Raw genomic sequence first — 19,259 nt, forward strand, 5'->3', positions numbered from 1 at the left:
TTTTGTCACGGAGAAAATGTAAAATTCTGTTGTTGACTTTTAATGCAGTGAAGAATGGCTGTCCTAAACACTTAGGAAGTTGAAAAACTAATGTCCCTAAATGCCCTCTGAGATCTGGCCAAGATCACCTTTTGGAGACTGCAAAAGTTAAAGGAGTAAAAGGCGAAAGGGTGAGGTCAAGGATGTTCTCTGTCATGGCCCCTGTTTAGTGGAAATTTTTACCAAGGGTACTTCATCTGGAAAATGATGTGAGGAAATTTAAGAAAACATTCTAAACTTGGCTCTTTACTTCTTAATTATGGGGTCTTTTTACCAAGCTGTGGGTAAAAGGGTCCTGTACTAGCGGTGGGGGCTGTTTTTCCCACATGCCAGGGTCCTTTTTACCTCAGTAAAGCCCTCAGACACACATGGCCACTCAGTAAGAGAACTCTTAACATGTGGCCATGTGGCAAGGAGCCCTTACTGGTGATAAGGGCTCCTGCTGTAACCCGGCAGTAACCAGGCACTGCGCAACGATGCCCAATGACTGCTGGGTTACCATATTACTCCACTTCCATAATATGGCAGCTTGAATCCTAGCTATAGTAATGTGAGATTATTACTAGGGTGACATTAGCACCATTTTGAACCCAGGCAAAAGATAAGAATGACTGGGGATAGCTACTGTCCCGACCCAACTAGACACCATGTCCAATTGGAGGGGGGGGGGGGTGGGCTACTGGATGGTGGTGGGGAGCTTTCAGTAATTGAGATTCTTGAGGCATGGGGATGTGATTGCGGGGGGACTTCAGGGTAGGAGGATGTAATTCGGGTGGTCTTTGAAGAGAAGATGTGATTCAGAGGGAGAGAAGGAGGAGGGGCCAGCTCCTGATTTTGAGCATCAGCCCCTTTAAGAAGCAGCCTGCTTATCAGGCTGTGGCTTTGTGGTCCAATGCTCCTGGTTAGGAAAGATAGTGCCAGTTTTTTGCTGGCATTATTTTCCATGAGCAACACAGCTTGAGGTGTTCACCACAAGTGGCATTATTCAGTTTGAATAGTAATGATATATTTTGCATGCATTTGCATGTTTTGTGGTAACTTATTTTAATGTGTGTTGTTAATATAACGCAGGTAATCATCTTTTAACTTGCATTAAGGGGCAAATAACAGATGGGACTAAAATGCATCTTAATAACTACCCATAAATGTATTTAAACCTGTAACTTATGTTTTCTTGTTATGTAAGGTGCCATGGGCAAGCTTTAAAATATTGGATTACAAATTTCTGAAATAAACATAAGAATAAATAAATAACATAAAATATGATATGCTGATTTTTTTTGTTTGTTTTTTAAGTGCAAGGACATTATTTGGCTGATTTTAGATAGTTTTTCCTTTCAGAAATTTAAAATTTCATTAACACATGTAAACCTTTTAAAATGTATATGCATCAACTTTGTGTGCATTAATTTGAAGGTTTTATGCACATAAAGTCAATTTAGTGCATGTTTCTAAAGCATATAGGGGTCCTTGTACAAAACTGTGATAAGTGCTAACGTGTGCATACCTTAGCTTAATAGGATTTACCACAGGACATGCTCAGGTGTCCTGCGATAAGTCCCAAATATTTATGCTAATCTATTTATCTATCTATCTATCTATATTGGTTGGGGGATGTCTGGGGGTGGAGAGTGGGCATGACTGTGCTAATCAACTGATTAATGCAGGATTACTGCATGAGCCCTTATCATCTACATAGTGGTAAGTGCTCACATGGTAATTGTTTTTAATGGCCGCCTTGCACTAATAACATTATTAGTGCATAGCCATTAATACAGAAATAGAAAATCAGCCATTTTACTGCTGTGGTTCAAATGGCCTTAGCACACAGGAAAAATTTGTATAAAGATATGCTAAGGTCATTTTCTATTGCAGCTTTGTAAAAGGACTCCATCATTTTTTTTTCTCCAGTCCACTGTACTATCTGCTTAACTAAAGAACATCAGTAACTGGGCATGGAATTTGAACCCCACTACCAGAATCAATTCCATTTTGTGCTTTTCTGACAGGGGTTACAATATAGAAATATAAATAATACCCATTCACTTTAACTACTAAGTTCTATCACCCCTTAGAGATCTCTGTACTTCTGCTATGTTTATTTTGAATTCCAATAGATTCCTCATCTCCACCACTTCCACTGGGAGGCCATTCCATATATCCAACACCCTTTCTTTACAGAAATATTAGCATAAATTTCTCTTTAGTCTATCCCTTTTCACCATCATCCTATGATTTCCTCTTTCCAGAGCTTCTTTTTATTATTTGTTTGTTTATTTCTCATTTATAACTTGTTTATTAACTGAGCAGGTAACAATAAAAATGTTCCCAGTCCAGAATTAACAGCCATGCAAAACAACATTCAGTACTGAATCATAATTCTGTACCCATTATTCATATCAAACAAAGGCTTGCACAATTTGTTTTGACCGTTTTCTTAAATTCAGGCATTGATGACAAAAGGCATCAATTGCCAAGTAATTTATTACATAGTAAAGGGATAATTATAGACACAGAACAATCACAAATATCTGAATAATGAAGTTTCACTAATGAAGGCAACACCAATTGCAGAGTTCCCGCAGATCCGAGGGTAAGGATCGGATCTTAATCTGTAGAGCTTACTGAAAGCACACAGGAGCTATGCCAAAGTTTCAAAAATAAGTATCAGAATTTAAATTGTGCTCTAAATCGCAGTGGGAGCCAATGTAAAGCTTTCATTGACAAAGAAACATGATCAGATCTCATCAATAGAAAGAGGCCTATGCCCTGTACATGCTGTATATATATCATAGAGGTATTTAAATGTCCCATAACTCCCCTCTCTTGCTTTTCTTTCAAACTATACATATTTAAATATTTCAGCTTGACCCCTTATGACGAAGGCTGCTGACCACTGGAATGATTCAGTCAAGCACTCTGCTCTGGGTGGTGCTTAAGTTCAGTCTACTTTCTAAATTATATCAACCACAACAAGTCCTCACTTTGAGGAGCACATTTATCTAGTAAGGACTGAAAGGGGTCTTACAGCAGCAAAGGCATGCTTTGAAATTCAAGAAGATATTTTGAAAGATGTAGGAGAAAAAGCATATAAAGTTCCACAAGATCAGAAATATAAGTCTACACTTGTGAAGAGAACAACAGTCAGATCTAGAGCCAGACCTGAAAATGATTAACTAAGAAAAGTGGTAAAGAGTATTTGGATAGTTCAGTGTTTCAGATTGTCTCTCTGAGGCAATTTGATTGGAAGTCAGTGAATAAATTTGTTGCACCCAAGAGAAGAACTGAATAAGGCTCAATTCACCCAAATTATGATTTCCCTCAAAATGCTTTTTTTGCTGACATGGTTGAATAAGAATGTTCAAATCCTATGTTAAAAATGGGACTCAGAGGTTCTGTTAATCTCTGGGAAACCAAATAAACTCTCTTTCCATTATATTAAAGATGGTCCCCACTCAGTATTACATAATGCATTGCAACTTACATGTAACGCTTTCATGATACCCAGAGTCACAACATCTGGAATTAGCGGAGAGAAGTTTACTGACTATTAGGGTTATTAGTACACCAGGATGCCAGCTTGAACAAAGGAAATCATTAATTTTTGTACATAACCTCTAACATACTGGAAGTAGCAACAGATGAAAAATAATTCTATGGAAAAGTTAGGAAGCCTCACATACATGGAAACTAAAAAATAAGGGGTCCAATAATTAAAAGGGGCCAAGAAGCATACAGTATAAAGTTAAGTACCAGTGTTTAATTTTGTTCTTATATTCAGTGGAACTATAAGCTCAACTAAATAAATTAGGGATGGGCATTTGTTTGCAACAATATGCAAAATGTCGGTGACATAGGGGGCATTTTCGATATGACATCTAAGTCTGATTTTGGATGTTTTGCTCAAAATGTCCAGAATATGAATAGCAAATATAGCGATTTTCAAAATAGCAAAACCTCTGTCTTTCTTTTTTTATTATTAAATGGCACTTGCTAGATGTTTTTGTGCTCCCTGCATTTATTTTTTGGTCCAGTTAAAAAAAAAAGTGAAAAATGCACAGAATCAACCCATTGGGATATAGGAGGAGCCAGCATTCTTAGTAAATTGGCCACACCCTGGGGAGCACTGCAATGGACTTCACCTAAAAGCTCCCAGGTACACATCTCACTGCTGCTCCCTTATATTGTAGAGTGAACCCTCCAAAACCCACTATAAAATCTACTGTACCCAACAGTACACCACTACAATAGCCCTTATGGCTGCAGTTGTCACCTAAATATGGGCACAGTAGGTTTTTGGTGGGTTTTGGAGGGCTGACACATTCCACCACAAGTGTAACAGTGGATTATTGGCCTGGGCCCCCTTCTCTACAGTGCACTGCACTAACCACTAGGCTACTTCATGGACCTGCTTGCTGCTCAAATAGGACTGTCTATAACTTCTGATGCTGTCATAGAGGCTGGTATGTACTGTTTCTTTTACATCTTTGGGGGTGGGAGGGGGTCAGTGACCACTGGGGGAGTAAGCAGTCCTCATTCTTTTATTCCTCCAGCAGTCATCTGGTCATTTACGGCACTCTTTTGTGGCTTAGTTGTTATTAAAACAGGTCTAGCTCAAAACATCTTAGTTTTACTCCTGGACGTTTTCATTTTGTTCCATTATGGCTGAAAAATGTCCAGGTCTTAGGAACACCTAACTCCCACCCTTAACACCCCCCCCCCCCCCCAACATGCTCCCTTGAGATTTGGATGCACTGCAGATGAACAGCATAGAGAAACGCCTGGAAAATAGGTTTCAAAAATACCGATTTGGATGTTTTGGTGAGGAAAACATTCAAATTCAAACAAATGATTACAACTGGCAAGAACATACTACTTCTACAATTTGACATGTCCAGCGCCTTCGACATGGTTGATCATGGAATAATACTACATATCCTCGAATACTTCAGAATTGGAGGCCATGTTCTCAACTGGTTCAAGGGGTTCCTAACCACACGATCATACCAAGTGACATCTAATTCAACTACATCAGCCAAATGGACACCTGAATGCAGAGTTCCACAGGGATTCCCCCTCTCACCGACCTTATTCAACTTAATGATGATACCCTTGGCCAAACTACTATCAAACCAAAACCTCAGCCCATACATATACGCAGACGACGTAACGATCTATATCCCATTTAAATAAGATTTAATTGAAATTTCCAAGAACATCAACCAAAGCCTACATATCATGCATTCATGGGTGGATGCATTTCAGCTGAAACTCAATGCAGAAAAAACCCAATGCCTAATACTCACCTCTTGTCGCGTGCTCGAGGACCTTGGCATACTGTCAGGCTTCTTCCCCTGGAGCACTAGTTTCGTGAGTCCTTGGGCCACTACCGTGGAGCGGCAGTGGCAGGCAAGATCACCTTCAAGGTAGAGATGAGACAAGACTGGACCGGAACCCCGGACTGGAGTTCTACACAGGAATACACGGAACTGGAACGCACCGGACGGGTGCACACTGGAGTGGCCCCACTGGACTGGAACATACAGGAGTGAAACCCGCTGGACTGGAACACACTGGACCTAAGCTTCACCTACGCTTAGTCGCCTTTCCCCGAGGGTTAAGCCCCCAAGTTCGGGCAGCCGGCAGGACTTACAGGAAAGACCGGAACTGGAACTTGCAATCAGGATCAGCAGGAATCAGGATCCAGAAGTGCCCCCAGGCACCTAGGCGAAATCAAGGCAGACAGGCAGAGAATGTCCGGGTTCCGGCAGCAGGCAGGTTCAAAGCAATGGTCAGGTCAAGGAACAAGACTATGGCTGGAGCCTCAGTATCAAGGAGTACTGGCAACAGATAGAACAAGGGCTGAAGCTCCAGAAGCAAAAGAAAACACACACGGAAAACCAGCAGGCTAAACACAAGAAGACTAGTCAACTGTACATAAGCTAGAAGGAAAGCTATGCCCAAGCAAACCAGTCATACACAAGAAACATACACTAAGCAAACACAGGAAAGCTGTACACAGGCTGACAATGCAAAGCTGTGCCCAAGCTAACAAGTCATACACTAGGAACATACACAGAGCAATCTCAGAAGAATAGTAAAGCTGTACACAGGCTAACAAGCAAAGCTGTGCCCAAGCTAACAAGTCATACACTGGAAACATACACAGAGCAAACTCAGCAGAACTAGTAAAGCTGTACACAAGCTAACAAACAAAGCTGTGCCCAAGCTAACAAGTCATACATTGGAAACATACACAGAGTAAACTCAGGAGAACTAGTAAAGCTGTACACAAGCTAACAAACAAAGCTGTGCCCAAGCTAGCTAATCAAACCCTAGGAACATACACAGAGCAATCTCAGGAAAACTAGTAAAGCTGTACACAGGCTAACAAGCAAAGCTGTGCCCAAGCTAACAAGTCAAACAACAGGAACATACACAGAGAACTGGCAAAGCTGTACACAGGCTAACAAGCAAAGCTGTGCCCAAGCTAGCTAGTCAAACAAAGAAACTCACACAGAGAAAACAATGTACCAGTGTACAGAGCACTCTACATACCAGGGCCCTTAGACGAAATGCAAAGGCAAGGGCTGCAGGCTCTAAGTGATTAATAAAGCCTTTCAGCACCAGAGGCACACTGCAGCAATCTCCTTGCCTCCAAACAGAGGCTTGACACACAGAGAAGTCAGCCCACAGGAAGGAACAGCGGGAGCCATCTTGGATACTGGCATAGAGGAGTCGGCAGCCATCTTGGAAGAGGCATAGCCCACACAGGTGAGGTTCAGTAGGGCAATCAGCACACAGAGCCAGAGAGAAACTAAGACAGAGACAGACACAGAGACAAGCAGAAGCCAGCACAGCCACTGACTCCCAGAAACAGGGTAAGAATGAGGGTGGTCATGGCCACAGACGTGACACCTCTCAACATAACACAAACAAATTCACCACCATTAACACACCAACACTGAATCTCCCAATTTCGGACACCCTAAAAATTCTTGGAGTTACCATTGACCGACACCTAACACTTGAGAACCACGCGAAAAACACAACCAAGAAGATGTTCCACTCAATGTGGAAATTAAAAAGAGTAAGACCTTTCTTCCCAAGGACCGTCTTCCGCAACTTGGTACAATCAATGGTACTCAGTCATCTAGACTACTGCAATGCACTCTACACTGGCTGCAAAGAGCAAATAATCAAGAAACTTCAGACAGCTCAAAACACTGCAGCAAGACTCATATTCGGTAAAACAAAATATGAACGTGCTAAGCTCCTACGAGAAAGCTACACTGGCTCCCACTTAAAGAACGCATCACGTTCAAAATATGTACCCTAGTTCACAAAATCATTAACGGAGATGCCCCAGCCTACATGTCAGACCTGATAGACTTACCACCCAGGAATGCTAAAAAATCATCCCGCACATTCCTTAATCTTCACTTCCCCAACTGTAAAGGTCTAAAATACAAACTAACGCATGCATCAACCTTTTCCTACTTGAGCACACAATTCTGGAACACGCTGCCGTGCAGCTTAAAAACGATCTATGAACTAACCAACTTTCGCAAACTATTGAAGACCCATCTCTTTAACAAGGCATACCACAAAGATCAACAAATGTGAACTCCTACACAGAAATCCAGAACTGTCTTATAATATTTGCTTGCTGCACCACTATCATGTTTTTCATTATCTGTTACCCAAGATCACTCTATAATACTAGATGTTAATTCTCTTATGTACTTCCACCATTCATGATGTATTGCAATACTAAATGACTATTTTCTTAGGTATTACCACCATTCATGAAGTATTGTAAGCCACATTGAGCCTGCAAAGAGGTGGGAAAATGTGGGATACAAATGCAATAAATAAATAAAATAAATAAATAAATGCTGTTTTAAGCCACTTTTTTAGATGTTTTTCTCATTCGAAAATAAGCCCCAAAGTAACATAGTAGATGATGACAGATAAAGACCTGTATGGTCCATCCAGTCTGCTCAACAAGATAAACTCATTATGTAAGGAATGATGTGATACTACATATGTATACTTGATCTTGAATTGCACTTGCCATTTTCAGGGCATAGACCATAGAAGTCAGCCCGGCACTGGTCTTGTTCTCTAACTTCTGAAGTTGTCATCAAACCTCCGCTCCAGCCCATCCAAATCTGTCCAGCCATGATCAGGGCACAGGCTGTAGAAGTCTGCCCAGAACATGTCCCACGTTGTTGTGTGTTATTATCAAATGAAAATGAGCAGGGAAAAAACATGAAAATTAATGTTTTATTATTTACCGGTAATAGTGTGCATTCTTATGAGAGAGTCTGCACTATTTGCAAAGAGGGTACCCATTGTGCATGTGTAAAATATACGCATGTGCAGACTACTGCGTATTTGTGCACAGTGAACACTCTCTGAGAAAGAGTGTGCACTCAATGACTTTGTACCTATGCTGAAAAAATAGCCAAATAAAAATGAATAAAACAAACACTCACTGAAGCGACATGGAAAACTATAGAAAAAGAGTGTTCTGGCTACCCATTCCTAAAATGTACATGAGTGGAGATTTCACCAGTGCTTATACCAGGAGCATAGCCAGACTTTGGTGGGAGGGGGGTCCATAGCCCAAGGTGAGGGGGCATATTTTAGCCCCCCCAGTGCTGCCAACCCCCCCCCCACCATTTTAACCCAAGCCCCCGCCATTTTTGACCCCTCCCGCTGCCATCACCACCTTTGACCCCCCCCCCCCCCCCCGGCGCCAACCTTTTTGACCCCCTCTTCCCACTGCCGCCAACCCTCCCCTGCCACCACCGTCGGGTACCTTTGCTGGCGCGGGTCCCCAACCCCCCGCCAGCTGAAGTCCTTTACTCCGGTGCGGCTGCGTTGCTGATCTGCAAGGGCAGTCTTCTGTTTCTGTGAGTCTGACGTTTGTGGATCCATCAACAGTCAGTTCTGTGATGTTTAGCATTTTGAACCAAAGAATTAAGGGTTTTGTATACTAGAGAGATTGTTTTGTTTAGTAGTCTTTATAAAATACCTGCACATATCCTGCAGAAATCATGCCTACATTGAGGGTGAGGACATCACACATAATTGATTGCAGGTATTAATGTAGTCACATACAATATGCGTGATCTCATGTATTTTATAAAATATATGAGTAAACTATAGCTCCACCCATTTTGTGCCCAAACTGCACACCTGGGTATGCCTAATTTACAAGTATGCACCAGCTTGCTTCACATGCACTTTTAGGTGGGACATACTTTATGTGTGAAAAAGATGTGTTAAAGTACCTTGCTATGGGCATTTTAGATTTTTCATGTGTGTATGTCATTAAAGTGTGGCAAGTCAACGGCAGACTTGTCACACACCAATCAGGAACTACTCACTGGTAGTTCCTACCCCTAGAGCTACAATAATTTTTCTAATTGTTGTAACGCCAGTACTTAACTAGCAGTAATTGGCACTGCCTGGTTACCACTGAGTTAGTGTGGGAGCCTTCACCGCCATCTCATTGGGTGGCAATAAGGACTCCCCACCAAAATGGCTATGTGGTAAGTGGTTCACTTACTGCACGGCCATTTCTTTTTGCCAAAAATGGCCAGTCTTTTACCTGCTGCAGAAAAAGGGGCCTCAGCAGGCACCAATACACACCCCGATGCTAGTGCAGACCCCCTTTTATTGCAGCTTAGTAAAAGGGCCCCTATATGCATGTAGTATCTAGATGTGTCCTTGAGTCAAACTGACTCTTGGTGACCACCCCCTTTTTTTGCTATTGCTGTTTAATGATACAGGAATGGTTTGCATTCCATTCCAAAATGTAACATTTTTTGTCAGCTCTGGGCCAAGTTTGCTTTTTTACATCTTATTGGAAGTGAGAGCCCCTGAGGCAGCCCTTTATTCATGAGAACATAAGAATAGCCATACTGGGTCAGACTAATGGTCCATCTAGTCCAGTATCCTGTTTCCAACAATGGCTAATCCAGGTGACAAGTACCTTACAGAAACCCAATTAGTAGCAACATTCCATGCTACCAATCCTGGGGGAAGGAGTAGCTTCCCCCATGTTCATCTCAATAACAGACTATGGACTTTTCCTCCAGGAACTTGTCCAAATAATTTTTAAACCCAGATACGCTAACCATTGTTACCACATCCTAAGGCAGTGAGTTCCTGAACTTAGCTATTTTTTCAGTGAAAAATATTTCCTCCTATTCGTTTTCAAAGTATTTCCATGTAATTTCATTGAGTGTCCCCTGGTCTATGTACTTTTTGAAAGAGTGAAAAATTGATTCACTTTTACCCATTCTGCACCACTCGGGATTTTATAGACCTCAATCATATCCCCCCTCATTTGTCTTTTTTCCAAACTGAAGAGCCCTAACCTCTTTAGCCTTTCCTCTTATGGGAAGATTTCTATACCCTTTATCATTTTGGTCACTCTTTTTAAAACCTTTTCTAATTCTGCTATATCTTTTTGAGCTACATCGATCAGAATTGCATGTAATACTCAAGGCAAGATCACACCATGGTGCAATATAATATTCTTTGTCTTATTTTCCATCCTTTTTCTAATAAATCCTAGCTTTTTGGCCACCGCCACACACTGAGCAGAAGATTTCAATGTATTGTCCACAATGACACCTAGATCTTTTTCTTGGGTATTGATTTCTAAGGTAATCCCTAGCATCAAGTAGCTATAATTGGTATTATTATTCTGCCATTTGGATGCCTAGGCTTTCAATTTCGTAAAGTCTTCCTGCAATTTTTCACAGTCTGCACGTGTTTTAGCAACTTTGAGTAGTTTTGTGTCATCTGCAAATTTAGAGCCCTGTTTACTAAGCAGCATTATAGGTGCATTAACATTTTTAATGCACATTCACCATATACATGCGTTAACCATGTACATGCCTACAATATCCCTATAGGCGCCTACATGGTTAGCGCGCTTGCTGTGTAGGCGCGCTAAAAACACTAATGCATCATAGTAAACAGGGCCCTTAATCACCTCACTTGATGTTCCCATTTCCAGATAATTTATAAATATGTTAAAAAGCACTGGTCCCAGAACAGATCACTGTGGCTTTCTGCAATTCACTCTTGTCCATTAAGAAAAATGGTCATTTAACGCTACTCTTTATTTTCTATCCATTAATGAGTTCCTAATACACAATAGAGCATTGCATCTATCCCATGGCTTTTTAAATTTTCTCAGGAGTTTCTAATGAGGGACTTTGTTAAAAGCTTTCTGAAAATCTACATATACTACATCAGCTGGTTCACCTTTATATACATATTTATTCATGCCTTCAAAGAAGTGAAGCAAATTGGTTTGGCAAGAATTCCCTTGGCAGAATCCATGCTGGCTCTGTCCCATTAAACCATGTTTGTCTATGTGTTCAATAATTTTATTCTTTAAATGTTTTCACTATTTTGACTGGCACTGAAGTCAGGCTTACTGGTCAGTAATTTCTTGGATCACCCCGGAATTCTTTTTAAACATTGGCATTACATTGGTTACTCTTCAATCTTCAGGTACTATGGATGATTTTTTTTAACAACAGGTTACAGATCACTAACATCAGATCATAAATTTCATGTTTGAGTTCTTTTAGTATCCTGGGGTGCATAGCCAGGTGATTAACTGCTCTTTAATTTGTACATCTTAGCAGGGCCGGTCTCAGCAAGTGCGGGGCCCTATGCAGACCAATTTGGTGGAGCCTCATCTTAGCCCTGCCCCACCATAGCCCCGCCCCACCCTAGCTCCACCCCATTGATGATTATTCCATTTTAGAACATTTTTTTATTTATGAAATTTCAAATAAAGACAAATGAAGCTAAACTTGTACAAAAAAACTGATTGAAATAATAAGCACAATGCTATCATGAAACCTCCCCTCCCCAGAAATTATTCAGTTCAAGTCCACTACAATTAGTAGTTCCAATTCTCATAACAAAGGAGAATAAAGGAAAAATATGAAGAAAAGATTCAGTACTTTCAAATTCCCCTATTACTGTGTAACCCATATATGCAATAAAATAAAAATGAAATGAAAAGATATACAATAAAATAAAGTGATGTGTGAAATATAATGTACAATATAAAAACATATAGACCACCAAGGTATTAAAATTGTTTAAAAATATATACCACAAGTTTCTGACTCAAGAAGACTCCGACTCTGTCTGTCATCCATAATTGTCTGACAACACACAGAAAAAAATAAGTAAAAATAAAATAGTCACAATTAATACCTTATACACCAATATACCAGCCATACGGAAAATGCAGACCGTCAACAATATGAAGCTAGCTAGGGATCATAATATCACAATTCTCATGTAGAGCCACAAAACACCCTTTTAGAGGTAGTTTGTCATGATTTAGGCTCTACACCCTTTCTGATGTTTGGTGCCACAACCTCTCCACTGCAAAACACTATACACAAACTTGTGCAAAAACACACTCATAACCTTAACAAACTATAAACAGCACTAATTCCAAGGACAGGACGAGCTACAACCTTATGCGTGGCATGGAAAGGCAACTGTAATTACATCGGGCTCTAATTCACCAGTGCACAACCTAGTGAAAAAAAAAAACAAAAACAAAAAGGGCTGCAAACTATACGCTAGCAGAATACGGCACCTTCCTTGATCACACCTGAAAAACACATGAAGGCAAAATACTGAACTGGAAAGTTACCTCAAGAAGTCAGACTCAGCATGCAGCAATACTACAAAAATTGAAACTTACATGAAAAATATCACAGATGCACATTTCCAAAAACTGACATATTCCAATTAATAAATCCTGAATAAAATAGTTTTTTCTACCTTTGTTGTCTGGTGACTTTGTTTTTCTGATCATGCTGGCTCAGTATCCGATTGTGCTGCTATCTGTCCTCTTAACTCCATTTCCAGGACTTCCTTTCCATTTATTTCTTTACTTTCCGCCTTTCTTCTTCATTTCTTGCCCTACATCTGTAATTAAAAGCTGGGTCCTCCGCAGACTTGACTGTCCAGTGGATCCAGCTTCTGCCTATTTTCTATATCCATGTGCACTTTTTCTCCTCTCTTCCTTTTCCCTCACCTCATCTCCTTCCTCACTCTTCCCTCACCTCCATCCTTGTCCAGCATTTCTTCTCTCTCCTCCATCCACCCATGTCCAGCGACCCTCCTGTCCCCCCTGCCATCCATCTATATCCAGCAACCCCCCTGTCCCCTCTGCCCTCCCCTGCCATCCACTTATGTCCAGAAACCCCCCTCCCCTGCCATCCACCCATGTCCAGCGACCCTCCTGTCCTCCCTGCCCGCCCCTGCCATCCACCTATGTCAAGAAACCCCCTCCCTTGCCATCCACCCATGTCTAGTGACCCTCCTGTCCTCCCTGCCTGCCCCTGCCATCCACCTATGTCCAGAAACCCCCTCCCCTCCATCCACCCATGTCCAGTGACCCTCCTGTCCTCCCTGCCCTCCCCTGCCATCCACCTATGTCCAGAAACCCCCTCCACTCCATCCACCCATGTCCAGCGACCCTCCTGTCCTCCCTGCCCTCCCCTGCCATCCACCTATGTCCAGAAACCCCCCTCCCCTCCATCCACCCATGTCCAGTGACCCTCCTGTCCCCCTGCCCTCCCCTGCCAACTGCCATCCACCTATGTCCAGTAAACCCCCGTCCCCCCTGCCCTCCACCCATGTCCAGCGACCCTCCTGTCCCCCTGCCCTCCCCTGCCAACTGCCATCCACCTATGTCCAGTAACCCCCCGTCCCCCCTGCCCTCCACCCATGTCCATTGACGCGACTCTCCTCGTTCCCCTGCTCCCCCTCCCTCCAGCCACCTGAGCCTCCCTCCCATCTGAGCCCCCCTCCCCGACCCGCCAAACGACCCTCTTCTGCCACCTGACACACCAACACCTCACCTGACTCAGCATTTAAAAAAAAAATCTACAAGCGGCGGTGCCTCGCGTCTGAGTAAAAGAAGAAAAATCGCTTCGTCTGTTGCGGAAGTTACATCAGAGGGCGGGACATGAGGGAAGGCCAGCCGACGGACGAAGCGATTTTTCTTCTTTTACTCAAACGTGAGGCACCGCTGCTTGTAGATTTTTTTTAAAATGCTGGGTCAGGTGAGGTGCCAGCGGGTCGGGTGGCAGAAGAGGGTCGTTTGGCGAGTCGTGCAGGGGGGGCCCAGATGGGAGGGGGGCTCAGGTGGCTGGAGGGAGGGGAAACGAGGAGAGGAGGGGAGGCGAGCAGTGGCGGTGGTCGGAGAGGCAAGGCAGAGTTGAGGCGCGCCGCACGGGGCCCCCTTAGGTGCGGGGCCCCATGCGGCTGCCTCGGTCGCCTCTGCCTAAGACCGGCCCTGCATCTTAGTACATATGTCTTAGTACGTCTTCCAGGTTCACCAAGGTTTCTTTCAGTTCTTCTGCATTGTCACCCTTGAAAACCATTTCTGATGCAGGTACATCTCTCACATTTTCCTTAGTAAAGACTGAAACAAATAATTCATTCAATCAATCTCTCCACTAAGGCCTTGTCCTCCCTGAGTGCCCCTTGTGCTCCTTGATTATCTAACAATTGCAAGGATTCCCTCACAGGCTTTCTAATTCTAATGTATCTGGAAACGTTGTTACTATTGTTATGATTCCAGATAGTGAGCCCTTGATACTTAGTGAAGGCCTATGATAGACTGAATCCTCCCGGGACAGGACAAGAGTAAAAGCGGATTGGCTCAAGTAGGCCACTGGGTTCTGGAAGGCAGTCCTACAATAGGGCACAAGGGTACTGAATCCACTTAAGCATAAGAGGGAAGCAGCTGCAGGCAATCAGAAAAAAGCACAGAATGCAGGAAAAGCCACAGTCACACAAGCATAAAACACCTCAGTTGATGATACTGCATTGGTTGCCTGTGGAGCAGCACATTGAGTTTAAACTTTTGTTATTGGTGTTTCAGGCATGTTTGGGTACTGCCTTATTGCCCTTCATGGTTATTGCGATCTCAAGACCTACTTTTGCTGACTGTTCCATCGTTTCATCAGATATGGTTGGAGGAAATTTGCAGTCACATTTTTGCAATTACAGGTCCTTGTTTATGGAATTCACTACCTTTGTCTGTGCGTCAGCTAATGTCTCTTTCTCAGGTCAAGAAACAGTTGAAAACTTGATTATTTTCTAGAGCGTTTGGTTGATGGTTGGGTTTTGAGGTTTGCTGGATTTTATTGTCTGTATGATTTTGTGCTGTTTATGTTTTTTATGAGTGTTTTATTGTACCTCACTTAGATGGCTGAATGGGGGGGGGGGTTATAAATGTATTAAATAAATAAATAAGAAGCCAAATGGCTGGACCGGAACCTGCTCATACAGGAAGCAAGGCTAGTACTGGAACCCGTTCACACAAGGCGCAAGGCTTGTACTGGAACCCATGCACACAAGAAGCAAGACTGTACTGGAACCTGTTCACACAATAAGAAAGGCTTGTACTGGAACCCATACATACAAGCAGCAAGACACTGCACTGGAACCCACACACACAAACAGCAAGGCATTTACAGGAACCCACTCCCTCAAGAAGCAAGGCTACACTGGAACCCTTTCACTCAAGGCTATACTGGAACTCACTCTGGCATGCAGACGGAAGGCAGCTGGAACCCACTCTCAAAAGGAAAGGCGTCTCAAGACCCACAGGAACAAGACAGCAGCTAGGGCGACTAATGACACAAGAGCATCTAGGCAGAAGACTGGTGGGGTTAAGTGCTGCTCCTTCGTCAGCATCTTTGAATTGGCTGTGTTGGCATTGGCATGTGGCAGCCACTAGCGCAGCTTAGTAAACAGGGAGGTTAAAGTCTTAACCTTTGCAGTTGATCCTTTTAGCTTCTTTTTAACTCTTTTCCTCATTTTATCATAGTCACCCATTTGAAAATTAAATGCTGCTACAGTAGATTTCCTTGACTTCATCCAGATATTAGCTCAAATTTGATCATGCTATGATCACTGTTTCCCAGTGGATGTTATATCATTACTTCTCATACCAAGCCCTGCATTCCATTAAGGACTAGATCTAAATTAACTAGTCCAGATATTTATTTCATCTAGGAATTTTACCTCCCTTGCACTCCCTGATTTGATATTTATCAAGTCAATATTGATGTAATTGAAATTGATTTTTTGATCATTTCAGTTATAGATTTTGGTGTATTTTTTTCACTGAATACAAACAAAACGAATATGATAAAATCACAAAAATATGCTGTAATGAACACATAATTATATATGTGTGTGTGTGTTAATTACAGCATAAATATTGAAAATGAAGGAAAAAGACTTCAGCAGGTCCAGAGCAAAGCAATACCGTGCCTGTTTATTGCTACCTTTAGGACTTCCAATTCCAATCATTGGTCAAAAAACCTTCAGAAAAATTGTAGTACACTTTCAGGCTTATTTTCGAAAGAGAAGGACGCCCATCTTTCGACACAAATCGCAAGATAGGCGTCCTTCTCACAGGGTCGCCCAAATTAGCATAATCGAAAGCCGATTTTGAGCGTCCTCAACTGCTTTCTGTCATGAGGAAGACCAAAGTTCACGGAGGCATGTCGGAGGCGTGACTGGGGCGAGCCTAAGACATGGGCATCCTTGACTGATAATGGAAAAAAGAAGGGCATCCCTGATGAACACTTGGACAACTTTACCTGGTCCTTTTTTTCTTATGACCAAGCCACAAAAATGTGCCTTAAATGACCAGATGACCACCGGAGGGAATCAGGGATGACCTCCCCTTATTCCCCCAGTGGCCACTAACCCCATCCCACCCTCAAAGAAAATTTAAAAAATATTTTTCCAGCCTCTATGCCAGCCTCAAATATCATAATCAGCTTCATGAGAGCAGTATGCAGGTCCCTGGAGCAGTTTTACTGGGTGCAGTGCACTTCAGGTAGGCAGACCCACGCCTTTTCCCCCCCTACCTGTTACACTTATGGTGCTAAATGTGAGCCCTTGAAAACCCACCACAAACCCACTGTACCCACATGTAGGTGCCCCCCTTCACCATTTAGGGCTATGGTAGTGGTGTATAGTTGTGGGTAGTGGGTTTTGGGGGGGGGGGGGTTGGGGGTCTCAGCACACAAGGTAAGGAAGCTCTGCACCTGGGAGCAATTTCTGAAGTCCAGTGCAGTGCCCCCTAGTGTGCCCGGTTGGTGTCTTGGCATGTCAGGGGGACCAGTGCAGTACGAATGCTGGCTCCTCCCATGACCAAATGGCTTGGATTTGGTCGTTTCTGAGATGTGCAGCCTTGGTTTCCATTATCACCGAAAATCGAGCTTCTTTGCATGATTTTTAATCAATTGTATTTCTTGATATAAAAATATTCAAATATTTATAGCAAATAAATATATGTATATTCATACAAAGACATTACAGCATCTGAAAAAGGGAATGTGGCTTTGCATGTTTTTTTCATCATAGCAGCTCATTAATATTAAATTTATCCAAACTTTCATGTAAAGTGGACCCCGCATGAAAATTTAGTACCCAAAGTTTGTTTTTGTGAAGTGACTGCACAAAAGTGTTCTTCTCATAAAAATAGTGCAAAACACCTGAAGTTTGGTATTTTTGCATATTTCCAATAATTGTTTTGATATTTGTCTCATCAAATGCACTTTTGCAATTCATACTTTTGTACATAGGGCCAGAGGTTTTTTCTATGAGCTCAACTTACTGACTCTTGTTGGGAATATTGGTCTGCAAAGAGCATCAGTGACATATTTTTATAGGGTGACAAATTCAGTTGTTTGTTTGTCTTTAATTTTATGACAGATGCAGCTGGGGCTGCAGTCTTTCTGCTAATGCTGACAACATGCTTTGGGGACCTCATAAAATAATCTTCAAAATCTACCTTGGATTTCAACCATCTTTGTCTGCTCCATATTACTCTGAAATATGAAGGGAGTGCTCTCTGATCACATAATTGAATTTCTATCTTGTTCTTGCAGAATGGGTTTGCTGTTGTACGGCCCCCAGGCCATCATGCTGAAGAATCCACAGCCATGTAAGTACCAGGGAATATTGCCCGTCCTGGAGTTCCAGGGTTACTGGCAATCACCTGCACAGTACGTCTCTGAACCTCACTAATTGTTCACAGATGCCCTGAAAAGACATCCTAGGTACTCTGAGAAGCAGATTTATGGCCTCAGAGATCATATAGCATTTAAAAAAAAAATGCCCCAGCGGTTATTTATAACCATTTTCCTGACTTATCTGCCTTTTTATTTCTCTGTTCTTCTCTGTTTCGCAGGGGATTCTGCTTTTTTAATTCTGTTGCAATTACTGCCAAATACTTGCGAGACAAGCTAAATATAGGCAAGATATTGATTGTAGATCTGGTATGTATGCATGGCAAACCCCTCATTTTCAGTGATTACGGATGAAAAGAAAATGTGTATGCATTTATCTGTCATGCTGTTATATTTTTTTCAGATTTTGAGTCTTTTTCTTTGTTTTATGAGGGATGCCTTCTTATTTTTGCAAATTTATTAAAACCAATAAGACCCAACACATTTCTCTAGAATTTACTATAACCAAATACAATTTTAGTGACAGGAAGCTGCAGGTCAGGGTAACTATCTGTTGCTCTTGAAAACAATTGATACTCTCACTATTTGGAGGGTGCTGTACCCCATTTTTTATTTTGTTTTATTTGGGATTTTTTTTTTTCATACAGGTCTTGTTTCATTACATTCTGTACATACATTCACACCCAAATTTTGTAAATTTGCACACCCAAATTTGCGACTAGAGTGCAAATTTGTGTGCACAATTTATAGAATAGTCAGTTGCATGCATAACTTAATTTAATAATTAAATGCTAATTGGTCTTAACAAATAACTATTGGCTATAATTGATGTTAAGTGATGCTACTTGGCACAAATTTGCAGTTACATATGTAACTGTTGGTATTCTATAATAAGTTGTGTGCTCAAATTCCAGATCATGCGATTCCAAGAGGGGCATGGACCTGTGAGGGCAGAGACAAATCAAAAGCATAACACAAAGGAGAGGGAACCAAATCACAAAACCACAAGCAAATAGTCAAAAAAGCACAACAAACCTTCAAAAATAGGGTGTCACAATTTGCTTTGTTGATCAGACCCAACATGGTCTATGTTTTGGCGTAAAATGCCTGCGGTCAGGGGTCTATTGATAGTATCTAAGTCCCAAAGGA

The 19,259-nt window shown here is 42.0% G+C and overlaps 1 protein-coding gene across 1 annotated transcript in view; it reads left to right on the forward strand.

Moving 5' to 3' along the window:
• Positions 1-19,259, forward strand: part of LOC115470681 (histone deacetylase 9-like) — a 632,873-nt gene that overhangs the window by 220,038 nt on the left and 393,576 nt on the right. The window contains exons 7-8 of the mRNA XM_030204118.1: positions 18,030-18,085; positions 18,332-18,419. Coding sequence (XP_030059978.1) covers positions 18,030-18,085; positions 18,332-18,419 — 144 coding nt within the window. The remainder of the gene's footprint in view (positions 1-18,029; positions 18,086-18,331; positions 18,420-19,259) is intronic.

Source organism: Microcaecilia unicolor, chromosome 1, assembly GCF_901765095.1.
Source record: "Microcaecilia unicolor chromosome 1, aMicUni1.1, whole genome shotgun sequence".
NCBI lineage: Eukaryota > Metazoa > Chordata > Amphibia > Gymnophiona > Siphonopidae > Microcaecilia > Microcaecilia unicolor.